This window comes from Anopheles gambiae, chromosome 2 (assembly GCF_943734735.2).
Source record: "Anopheles gambiae chromosome 2, idAnoGambNW_F1_1, whole genome shotgun sequence".
Classification (NCBI taxonomy): Eukaryota; Metazoa; Arthropoda; class Insecta; order Diptera; family Culicidae; genus Anopheles; species Anopheles gambiae.
The window spans coordinates 21297595-21309637 of record NC_064601.1 but is presented as its reverse complement, the minus strand read 5'-3'; the positions used below and the strand labels follow the sequence as shown (position 1 = coordinate 21309637).

The 12043-nt window shown below is 48.9% G+C and overlaps 2 protein-coding genes across 8 annotated transcripts; both read left to right on the top strand.

The window, feature by feature from the left end:
- Nucleotides 1–460: 460 nt before the first annotated feature.
- On the top strand, nt 461–2542 carry LOC11175545 (endochitinase). Of its 3 annotated transcripts, XM_061641735.1 has the most exons (3): nt 569–604; nt 686–1149; nt 1246–2542. In XM_061641735.1, exons 2-3 carry the CDS (start codon nt 1104–1106, stop codon nt 2442–2444), a joined length of 1245 nt encoding a protein of 414 aa, XP_061497719.1. In that variant the 5' UTR covers nt 569–604; nt 686–1103; the 3' UTR covers nt 2445–2542. The 3 variants fall into 3 exon arrangements, with proteins under 3 accessions (XP_003436131.2, XP_061497719.1, XP_061497718.1); XM_003436083.2 differs by having other exon boundaries at nt 461–1149; XM_061641734.1 differs by having other exon boundaries at nt 589–2542.
- Nucleotides 2543–3227: 685 nt separating this feature from the next.
- LOC1273506 (FK506-binding protein 5) lies at nt 3228–11807 on the top strand. 5 transcript variants are annotated; one of them, XM_003436082.2, is made up of 12 exons: nt 3432–3539; nt 4112–4218; nt 6385–6471; nt 6541–7139; nt 7476–7781; nt 7865–8077; nt 8209–8637; nt 8797–9118; nt 9218–9390; nt 9853–10044; nt 10127–10390; nt 10473–11807. In XM_003436082.2, the coding sequence occupies exons 2-12, from the start codon at nt 4158–4160 to the stop codon at nt 10881–10883; spliced, it is 3057 nt and encodes a 1018-aa protein (XP_003436130.2). In that variant the 5' UTR covers nt 3432–3539; nt 4112–4157; the 3' UTR covers nt 10884–11807. The 5 variants fall into 5 exon arrangements, with proteins under 5 accessions (XP_061497713.1, XP_061497714.1, XP_003436130.2 ...); XM_061641727.1 differs by having other exon boundaries at nt 3444–3558; XM_061641728.1 differs by having other exon boundaries at nt 3494–3569.
- Nucleotides 11808–12043: the final 236 nt, after the last annotated feature.

Genomic DNA, 12043 nt, shown 5'->3' with positions numbered 1-12043 from the left:
TCAAACAGTCAGTAAAAGGATGTACATTAAAATATAACTATTAATTGACTTTCCCAAACGATAACGATAACTAACAATCATATTAAACGTTTGGAAATGCTTTTCACAGCTATATATTACGATAATATCACGCAAATAGTATGAAAACGAAATTAATTTTAATGGAACTTAGCTGTAGTTTGCAACATCTCTAAACGTAGTTCAAGAAAACAGAGCCGGAAGTAAGCTATGACCAAGATCAGAAACCTACACCTATTGTTAGCGCTGGTCGGCTTTGGATGTTCAATCCGTCCAAGTTTCAGTAATTGTAAATAAGCTAAAAGCTGATCACAAAGCATCTAGTGACAAGCACTTAAGTGTAAAAGTACTTTCCACTATTCTTGCATGACGAGTGACTTTAACCGAGGAGAATATTATGATGTTTGACATCACTGATTGTTCATCAAATCAGAATAGTGAATAATAAGAAGATTAGATTTGAACAGCGATTAGTTATTGCATTAGGAGCACAACCACATATGCAAAAAAATAAACCCGTAACAGTGTTACCTTCTTTTGCTATCAGTATATGCTTTGATGTCTAGCGTCTTCATAGGTACTAGAGGTACGTTATATCTCAGTATATGTACGATCGAAATCCATCAGTAAACTGTTACTGACCTAACGTCCTGTGAATTACCTTTAGCACTTTTAATGAATTCCACCAGCCATACAGCAAGATACGAACGATCGTTACTATCATCTTTCTGTTGTTGTTTGTGTTGGTTGTGCTTCCGTTCCCAACGCTCCCCCACTGCCACAATCGGGTCTGTGGGTTTTATTGCCCAGAATTTCCCCTGCTGTTTACCAAACGAACAGGTTTTTTTTCTACACACCCGGACATTCGTGCGAGGGGTAAGTGAGTTGTTGTGCGATGCGCGCGCTGCATTCTGTATTAAGACGCGAGCGCGACAACACGCATCTCGGAACACTGGTTGTCGGTGGTAGCAACCTTGTTTCTGTGCTGGAATTGAAGCTTTTGCTAAGTGAAAATCATGTTCGCTGCTTAGTTGTGGTTTGAAACATAGAGAAAAGGTGCTAAGCAAATAGAACATCCCATCGTAATGAAGTTCGTTGTCTGTGTTCTGCTCATGAGCAGCCTTGCGCTGGGTAAGAAGGTTATTTCCATTTCCTCTTTTGCACATTGCCCTTCACAATATCATGACTCCTTCTCTTTTGCGCATTCCTTTCGGTGGGGCACTGCAGCTGCTGAAACCCGTTTCGTCTGCCACTATACGACCTGGTCCCGCGACCGGCCGGACGAAGGTTCCTTCCAGATCAACGACATCCCGGGCAACCTTTGCTCGCACGTCGTCTACAACTTCCTCGGCGTGAACGAAACCTCCTACCAGCTGGAGCTGCTGCAGCCCGACTATGACCTCGGCGAGCGGGCGATCGAACGGTTCGCCGCGCTGAAAGATCAGTTCCCCCACCTGAAGCTGCTGATCGCGGTCGGTGGCTGGGCGCACGGTGGTGCGCGCTTCAGCGAGATGGCCAAGTTTCGCACCCGGCGCAATCAGTTCATCGGCAGCGTGATCAAGTTCCTGCACCAGTACCGGCTCGACGGCATCGAGCTGGTGTGGCTCTATCCGGGCAACTTCGATCGGGGCGGCGCTGTGGAGGACAAGGACACCTTCCTCTATCTCGTGTCCGAGCTGGCCAAGGTGGTGCGGGACGAGAAGAAACCGTACGAGGTGGTGATACAGGTGCCGGTCGACATCTCGCGCATGGCGGTCGGGTACCACCAGGAGGAGCTGTGCGCGGCGGCCGACTTCGTGCACATGGTCGGGTACGATCTGCGCGGCTGGTGGAACAACTTTGCCGACGTGCACAGCCCGCTGGCGCCCCGCCCGAACGATCTCGTGATGGACAGCTTCGAGCACGTGAACGTGGGGGACGGCGTGCAGGACTGGCTCGAGAAGGGCTGCCCGCCCGAAAAGGTGACGCTCGGGGTGGCCCTGTTCGGCCGCACCTACCTGCTGGACGATCCGCTCGACAACACGATCGGTGCGGTGACGATCGGGGCCGGCGATCCGGGCCCGTACAGCAACGAGCCGGGCTATCTCGGCTACTGCGAGTTCTGCCACAATCTGACCAGCGACGAGTGGACGAAGAAGTGGGACGATGTGGGCCTGTGCCCGTACGCGTACACCGAGACGACCTGGATCGGGTACGAGAACGAGCGGTCGCTGCAGGAAAAGATCAACTACGTGAAGCAGAAGCGGCTGGGCGGGCTGTACGCGTTCTCGCTCGATCTGGACGACTATAGGGGGGCCTGCGGGGAACCGTTCCCGCTGACCCGCTTCCTATCGCGCTATCACGACGAAACGAAGATCAAAGATTGGCACATTTTCGTCTCGACCACGGAGCGGAAGGAGATCAATACGACGGAAGCCGAATCGTAACGATCGTGGGCAACATCACTAAGCATAACACACGCATTGTGTAATGTATTTTATAATACAAAAATAAAGGCAAACTGCAACTCGATTTACATAATGGCCACCGTCGGTGTCTGTTGTCGCTATGATTTGTAACAACAACAACAAACCGGTTAGAATTATTCTGGGCTGCCGCCAAACAGCGGCGCAAATTAATTAACAACCCACTGAAGCGTGCGGGTAATCCCGCTCGCGCTGGTGTGTGTGCATGTGCCTGTGTGGTTGTGTGGAAATTCCACCATCTTTCAACGGTGGGCTAACAAGTTAAGCGGTTTCATGCACACTGCGACGTTTCTGTGGCAGGTGATCTTCCCTCCCTGGCATGCCTTCAACAAACTTCCGCGGGCCGTGGGTCAGATGTCAGCGGCATGATAATGGAGCGCCGGTAGCGATCGGTGCTGGAGCTCTGAGCATAAAACACTCCACAAAGTAGATTAATCTTACAATAAACATTAATCTTTTCCCGCCACAAAAGAAAGAACACTCTCACACAGCTTCAGCACGTGTTACTTCATTTGTTCTGTTTTACACCCTCCCCCTACTAGACACCCCTAGATCGTGATCGTGGTGAGACGAAATTGTCAGACGAAATAACCAACTACATCTTCGCCGGATGGTGGCGTCCGTTTTCGTTGCCCGTATTTCGCGCGCTAGTTGTGCTATTTTTTGTGTCTATATCTCTAAAATTAACCATGGAGGTGGCAGTACAACAGCCGAGCTCTCGCACTTTTGCGCACACTTTAACTCTCTTTTTCGTCTGCTGGTGCTCCTCTATTTGCTCTTCTCCGACACGTTCCGTGCGGCGTGTGTGAGTGTGTGGGTGCTTGTGTGTACGTCAGTGCGCCACCCGCCCAAGTCCTGGTCCCTGGTACGCCCGGATCGTCCGTAGCATCTCCTCGTCCTATCCCCTCCCCACCCCTCTATCCACGATGGATTTGCAGCCAGAGAACGGTTTTGGGTGAGAAGCGAGATTTGGGAAATTCGGCAACCACCTACCGACCGACCGACGGGGGTTTTGGCCAGTGAGTGAATCTTCGAGCATCGTCCGGGACGCACGTTGTACGTGATCTACTTTGCGGTAATTTTTGAGTGGGTTTTTTTTTGGCAGCCATGAAACATTTATACATATTTTGGTGCTAGTGATCCTGTCTGGGCAACTGTGAACAGTGGAAAAGTGTGCAAATTTTCATTAGAAAATATTTAACAAATAGAGGAAGAAAATGATAATTTAGAGAAATTTGTAATTGAGTATTCAAAATGCAGCAAAAATACCAACAAAGTGTGTTGTTTTTGTGTTGTTGTGCAATGTGATAGAAATTGAAAATATAAGCTGAAAATCAAATAGCAACTCTTTAGTTGCTTAAAGCTATATAGTGATGATCGTTAATAGTTATAGATACGTAGTGGAAAATCATGTGAAGATCACTTGTGAACCAAAGAGCAATGAGAACAGATCAATTAAGAGCAAGATAGAAGCATACATTTGTAACCAAAATTAGTCACCAACCAAAAAAATATATATCTACTAATGGAAGCAAATGATGTTTGCTGTGTGTTTTGTGATTTTGTGCAGCAATAGTATGTTATAAATTGTGTTTTCTCCATCTTGTTTCGTCACAATTACTTTCCAGTCATATGTAAGTGGAATAAGGCTGAACCACAACGAAGTGAGCAACCATGCGACGACTTTCAGTGTGGGTCCTGTTGGGCCTAGCGCTGTTTACCCTAAGCACAGCGGGTAAGTAGCAGTAGCAGAAGTAGCAATAGTAGTACGTCTAGACAAAACTATTGCAAGAACAACCACAAAAAAACGGACCACAGATCAGCTGGCAAAGAATGCGAGTCAAGTGCACCGCAGCAGCAGCAGCAGCAACGGTCGTCGACAACCGTGGTCGGCGCGTAGAATGTAGTGAAAATTGCACGTTATATAATTTTATTATGCAACTCCTGCCACCCTGCGATCGCCGATGTCTCGGTGGGCCTGGTGAATGTGCGCGATCCTGGTGTATCGCGAAACGGTCGCACCAGTTTGTGTTTGAAAAGCCGAATAACCGTCGGTCTATGGTTGATGATGATGACGACGATCCGGACCGGGCGGTCTTGGACGGTGTGTCGGGTCGCCCAAGGCAAGAGGTTAGGGATTTATTTTTAACCTATTCCGAACTCCTTCCTATGGGTTTGCGGGCGAGCTTCTAGACATGGATATATATACCGTACGCTACGGATAGAGCACACACAGAGTGTGGTGTGGGTTTTGCGTGCCTTTCGGCTTGCCAAAATAATAATGATAATAATAATAATACTAATGACGGATTTGATTTTTAATTGCACAAGAGAAGACAAAAAATCTTTTTCTGATCTTCATTCTGATACGACCCCGGCGCCCAAGATTAAAATCCTCCTTCCCCATTTTGATGGGATTCTTCCCGATTCAAGCGCCAACGAAAACTTTGACAAGCTCAACACTGACCGAATGTGACATGAGTGAACCATAATTTGACAATCTACACGACCAGTGGACGCGGCGCTGTATGTGCACGTCCGGAGCTTCTTTTTTTTCAAACAATAGCTAATGTTGCTAAATCGGTAATAAATTCACTGTCGGCCTTGATGGGACCCCAGCATGGTGGGACGACGCATGGGAAGAGAGACTTCAATTATCGGCTTACTCACTAGAATATGTCGGGACCGTGTTCCCTTCAACACCCTGCAACTGCCGCCGCTTTGGAGGCGACGAGCTGCTTGAAAGGATATTTTTAGGAGCCTGTTGTCATTAGTCCAACCGGACGGTCTGCTGGCCGCGCGTTGTAAAGTTGGCCTTCTCGTACGCCTCTCACTCTCAATTGTAGGATCGGTTTTTTGGTACAGAGTTCTTTTTTTTTTTTGTTCTTTGTTCATATCAATATCGGTCGGGGTGATGGTTGTGGATGGTTGGCAGAGTCATCAATAGCGAAATGAAGACTAAATTTAAATAAATTACCTCATACTTCAAAGGAATTTCGAACCTCTGCTCTGCATTGCGCGGCGTTCGATAAACGGGGTGCGTTCCACACACGGTGGGTCGTTCTTTATAACAAAACCGCGCGGCCAGGCGCAACACACCAAAGATCCTTCTTTAATTGCCATTTTCTATAATTAAACGCCAAGACGCGTGAGAAATTGGGATGCTCAGCGATCTCCGTTTGATAATAACTAGCATGGCACAGGTTACGTACGGTGGAATGCCATGCACACATACACGCACATAGACATACCGAGCGTCTTCTTGAGCCAGAATGTTCAGCAGACAACACATGTTGACGCGGATTGATAGCAAATGAAGCAAAATGAAGATATGTGAATGGAAAATCTTCACTTTTCATTTTAAAACGCTGGTACGGGTTTCCATTGCATGAGCAGAACTGCATCTGGCACTACCGATTCGATCCTGGTTGCTGTTCACTGTGCTGGCGTCACCAACTGTCACTGTGTGCATGATCTTGACACACATTTTCATGGTCCAGCCTGTCCCATTGACGACACCGTTCGCGCAGGACCAGTGTGTTCCGTCAGGGTCACTATTTTTAAATAGAGATTAATATAGCTTCGATGGAAATAGGACGCACCATCGCTGTGCGCGCGCGTGTGTGATCGATCTGAGACGACATCTGTTGTGTAGGCAAGGTTAGCTCAGCAGCGATAACGACACCGCACAACCCCATATCACTCGAGATCATGTGATCGAGGTCTTGCATTGCACAAGAGATACGATTAACGAGCATTTTCATACTCAAAGGTTATTGAGATGTTATTTTTGAGCATAGATCTGATCTTGAGATCTGTATAGAACTAGATTTAAATTCAGAAAGAAATACCCACAACGGTTTCTAATATTTTGCTTAACCTTCCCACTCCCCCTTCGCAGGATTACAGGTGCAAGCGGAAACGCCCACCGAGTACGAATGCAGACCTTACATTGAGAAAGCAATTCAAGATCTCAAGTCCGAATCAGGTAGCAATGGCAAGGATAGGGCCAAAGCAAATGCCCAAACGATCTAACGCCAACAACCATTCATTCTAGCGGAAGCTGCCGATGAAGAAAATGCCAGTATAGAGCATACGATCGATGTGACAAGCCAAGAGGAGGAGGACAACACCGCAGCGGAGGAAGTGAGCACCGAGGAAACGGACACGGCTGCGGACGATGCTACGGAAGAGATAACTCCCTCGGAGGAGGTCCAGGAGCAGCTGTTCGCCGACACAACGGAGGATGAGGCCACGGACAATGTAGAAGCCTCGGAAGAGACCGATCAGGAGCAGGCCGAGGCTGCCGATTCCGAGGAGGGCGAAGAGGAGCAGGCCGAGGATCAGGAAGAGAACGTCACGGAGGAAGCGGTTCAATCGGAAGAGACGGAACCGACCGTCTCGGAAGAAGCGGAACAGTCCGAGGAGGTGCCGGCAGAAACCGAGGAGTTGACCTCCGAGGAATCGGCCAACCAGGTGCTGGAGGACGCCACTGAAGAAGAGGAAGACGAAGAAGCTGCTGCTGAGGATGATGGCGAGCAGGACGAGGAGGAAGATGTAGCCACGGAGGAAGTGACTGAATCGGCGGAGGAAGAAGCTACCGACAGTCAGGAAGCGGCAGCAGATGCTGCTGAAGATCAGGAAGAGAAGGAAGAGGTAAATTTGTTGTGCCCTGTAAACCTATCTGTTTCCCTTTTTATTACCTATCTGTTTATTACAAGATGCGTTTATCCGATCATGTCCCATGTCCATGTCCGATTCGCCGAATGCTTACTGTATTTCCACTACCGAAATTTCCACCTGAACCTTTACCTCTACCATTCTCGCTTGTTGTACCGTTTTATTGCTGATCATCACCTGATCATCACCGTACCTCCGAATGCTCCCTGTGTCGGCTTTTGTCCAACCATCTTAATCATCTGGCTTTGTATTCGAAACACACATTACGTATGCAACACATTTATGGTGCTTTCAAACTTAATATGATACTAGGACGAGGAAGACGAAACGTCAGAAGATGTAGCCGATCAGACCAAATCGGAAGAAAGCGTTGTTGATGACGATGGGGAAGAAGAAAAGGAAGAAAATGACGATGATGATGAGGAAGAAACTCAAGCACAGTCCAGTAGTGAAGATGAGGAAGATGACGATCTAGACGAGGAAAATGCCGCTAAAGGATCGTACGACGATCGTGAGCAGGAAGATGTTGAAGATGCTTCTGCCGAAGCAAACGAAGCATCGGAGGAGGTAGTTGCTAGTAGTGAGGACACTACCGAACAGACTGACAATGACGAATTGGTAAGAAAGATCGGTCGAGCTTTGCGATAGCTCTTTAGGTGTGTGTTGTTCTTCCCCGCTGCTAACTGCTGCACTTTCGTCAGGAAGGAACAAACTCGGAGGAACAGGAAACCACTACAGAGGGTAGCGATGAAGCGTCGTTGACTGACGAGGCCGAGGCCGTTAGTGGCGAGGAAACTGAGTCAGAGGATGAGCCAGCCAGTCAGGAAAAGGCCGATGAAGATGCTGCAGATGATGAGAATTTGAGTGAAGAAACGGATAATGAAACGGTGGATGAAACGGCAACAAGCGAGGAGGTATGGTGCTTTGGTCCTCGGTGTGGAGATATTCACAAAAGTCCCAAAAGTTGTTGACGATTCGATAATTGGTGTTGGCAAATGCGCGCAAAGGGAGTGTGGGGGCGATTAATCACGTTAATACTTTCCAGGAAAATGCTGAAGCCGAACCAGCGTCTGACGAGCAGTTGGCAGTGGACAGCCAGGAAGAGCAGGAGGATGCCGCTCAGGATGAACCCTCCACCGAGGAGCCGGCCGAAGAGAGTAGCGAAGATGCTACCGCCGCTGCCGAGGAAGGTTCCCAGGAGCAGCAGGAAGCTGACAGTGCTGAGGAAGCAACCGATTCCCAGCAAGTGGCTGAGGATAGCAGTGCTGAGGAAAGTGTCACCGAATCTACCGAACAGGAGGCCGGAGTGCCAGCTGAAGGTGAAAGCGAGGAGGAGACCGTTGTGAAGCAGGATTCCGAGGAGTCGTTGCCGGCGGACGGAGAGGCTAGTGTTGAGCAGTCGGCTGAAGAAAGCGAAACCGCCTCGCAGGAGGAGGAGAAGGAGGAGTCGTTCCCCGAGGAAGATCTGCTATTGGTAATGAAAATATTGCTTTATCTATTTCACAAGCACGAGCTGTTCAACGAAGGCGCGTAGCGGTGCCCAGGCCAGCTAGGCGCATTGTTGGTGTGACATTATTTTCGCTTGTTTTATACCCCATTCCTCTATCTGTCTGTCCTGTCGTGTCCCATACAGGAGTACGAAATTCCAACGAACCTTAGAGATACTACGCACGTCTACGAACTGCTGAACATCAACGATGATGCGTCGTCGCGCGAGAAAGCTCTGCAGGAAACGGCCGACGTGATCTTGCGCGATCTGAAGCGCATCTACGACAACTCGATCAAACCGCTCGAAACGCTGTACAAGTATCGCGATCTCAGCAATCGTCACTTTGGCGATCCGGAGATCTTCTCGAAACCGCTCGTACTGTTCATGGGCCCGTGGAGCGGCGGCAAGTCGACCATCCTCAACTATCTGACCCACAACGAGTACACGCCGAACTCGGTGCGCACAGGTAATGTACGAGACAATGGTGCCCCCCGGATGACATAATTAGAGGTGCATAGTTCGTAAAATGAGTCTTATGTCTTCTGCCCGCTTGTCGCCCCGCTAGGTGCTGAACCGTCGCCCGCATACTTTAACATTTTAATGCACGGTGACGAGCCGGAGGTTTTGGACGGTACCCAGCTGGCCGCCGATTGGACTTTCTCGGGATTGCAAAAGTTTGGACAGGGTCTGCTTGACCGGCTGCGTGGCCAGAAGCTGCCCAACAAGCTGCTCGAAAGGGTAAGTTAGTAAGCGGCGCACCGCATCACAGTGTGCCAGTTTGTGCTACTATTTTGCGACCGGGAACCCACTCACTCACCCACTGCGGGCGGGGAGGACACTGTGTCGAGACCGACCTTTGAAGTGTTTGTTAACGCAACCATGGCAGCAGCAGCAGCAGCAGCTGTTGCGGTGTCGATCTAGGGGTTGACATTTCGTGCACATCACACGCACTCTTGGGAGCGCGCGCGAATTGCGACAAAACCACGGGTCCGAAATAGATTCACCGTCGTTTGGGTTCTATTTTTATCGTACGCTTCTGCGACGAGGTAGCGTACTTCAAACTTTCACTGCCAACTGCTATGCCCAAAGGCGTCCGACGGGGTGATCGTTACCGGCGTCCCCGCTCCTTCCCGCGAGCTCTTGACCCAAAACAAGGGGTAAAGCGCACTACTGAACGAGTGGTGTTCTCGTTCGTTGCAGGTGAACATTGTCGAAATTCCAGGCATTCTGGAGGTCCGCAAGCAGGTGTCCAAGTACTTCCCGTTCAACGATGCCTGCCAGTGGTTTATCGATCGTGCCGACATCATCTTCCTGGTGTACGACCCGTCCAAGCTGGACGTTGGACCAGAAACCGAAGCCATCCTGGACCAGCTCAAGGGACGAGAATATCAGGTAGGTCAAAGGTTTGCCGTACCATGTGTGTGTGTGTGTGTGCGTGTGAAGACCTCACTAAATGGTATCTTCTTCGCCACAGACACGAATCCTGCTGAACAAGGCTGATCAAGTGAAACCTGAGGAGCTGCTGCGCGTCCAGAGTGCCTTGATTTGGAACATTTCGCCACTGATGTCGTCGGCGCAACCACCGGTCATGTACACGGTGTCGCTCTGGTCCAACCCCTACGAGGTGGGTGCACCCGTCCGGCTGCTGCAGGCACAGGAGCGATCTTTGCTGCTCGACCTGGGCCAGGCCATCGATCGACGCATTGAAAACAAAATTGCCAGTGCACGTCGCTTTGCGGTAAGTAACGAACAGCTTCATCGCAAGGGTGCATAGGATGAAATACTGAAAACCGCCTCCCCCCGCGATGTCCTTCCGGCAGGTTCGTGTGCGCAACCACGCCAAGATGGTGGACTGCTACCTCACCACGTACTACAACCACAAGACGCTGTTCGGCAACAAGAAGCAGACTGCCGAGAAAATCATTGCCAGCCCGCAGGACTACCACATCTACGAGGGTCTGTCCACGCTGACCAACATCTCCCGGTACGATCTGCCCGATCCAGAAGTGTACCGCGACTTCTTCCACCTGAACCCGCTGTACGAGTTCAAGAAGCTGTCCGAAACGTGCACCTACTTCCGCGGCTGCCCGATCAACAAGCTGGACGTGGCAATCGCGTACGATCTGCCCGAGCTGGTCGGCAAGTACAAGAAGATGGCGGAGGCCGCCCTTGCCAAGCTGGACGTGCTCACGCCAACGTCCGATTTCGGCAAGGGGAAATCGAACAGTTGAGCGAGCGCGCCCTAAACCGATCGTTCACAACTCTGCATTCAATGCGTAATGTTAAAGTAGCTTAGTACGGTATTTTTTTTGTTATTATTATTAACGGTTGTTTTCGTTACGTTCGCCTACACGAGAATCATCGTCCTCTTCTTCTACTATGTTTAGCTGCTATCGTCGTAGAGGTTTGCGAGGTATCGCTGGCATATCCCAGCTCGGCAATACCGGAGCAGCATACAAATCTGTGCTTTTTTGTTATTATTTGTCTCTACTTTCATTCTCTCTAATTCTATAGATTGCGAAGATGGGGAGGGGGTTTATTTGGTTGTATCGGAACGAACCTTACCTAAACCGCCGCAACATAATTTATTGCAAACAAATTGCATCCTGCTATTAGCTCGTGCTATACGATGGGACGGGGTTAGTTATGGAACAACGACTGTAGTTGTCAACGTTACAAATGGAAAAGGAAAGGGAAAGGTTTACCGTTTTGTTAAATAAAGAGTACTGGCTTGTTTGAAAACTGTCAGACAAGAAACAAACACAAACCAAAAATGCGCACACCACACCAAGAATAACGCACTTCGCAATGGGGAACTACAAACTCCCATTTCGATAGAGCCGGAACCCAGAAAACCCGGAACCCGGGTGTGTGCTACGAAAACAGAAACAAAAACGAACGTTTGCCTATGTGATAAATGATGGCTCAGAGCATAAGAAGACATTGCAGTGTATAGCTTTCGTGCAAGGTAATAAAAAGATCAAACAAGAGTTGCGTTTGGCGCAATTTGTGACTCCAGAGACCAGACTGATTGAACCGGGTAAACGGAAATGTGCTACAAATCGGCAAAACAAACACGCGGGGCATAACGATCGCCCACGATTCGAAACCCAACCGAGAGAAAGTTTAATAAAAATTGTAAAAGTTAATCAAAAGATTCAAATGGTGATCATGTTGTTGCTTTGGCGAGTTAAGTCAGAAAAGCGTTACAAATGAGATTTGCAAAGAATTTTGATTAAGAGAGACCCATAATAAGCTGGGAAAATCTGGTCCCTTAGGTTCTCTCTTAAACAAAATTATTTGTAAATTAAAGTTATGTTTGAAAATGTGAGGATGAGCGTTAGTTGATGCAAAGATGCAAAAGCAATCGACTAAAAAGATAAAATCTACA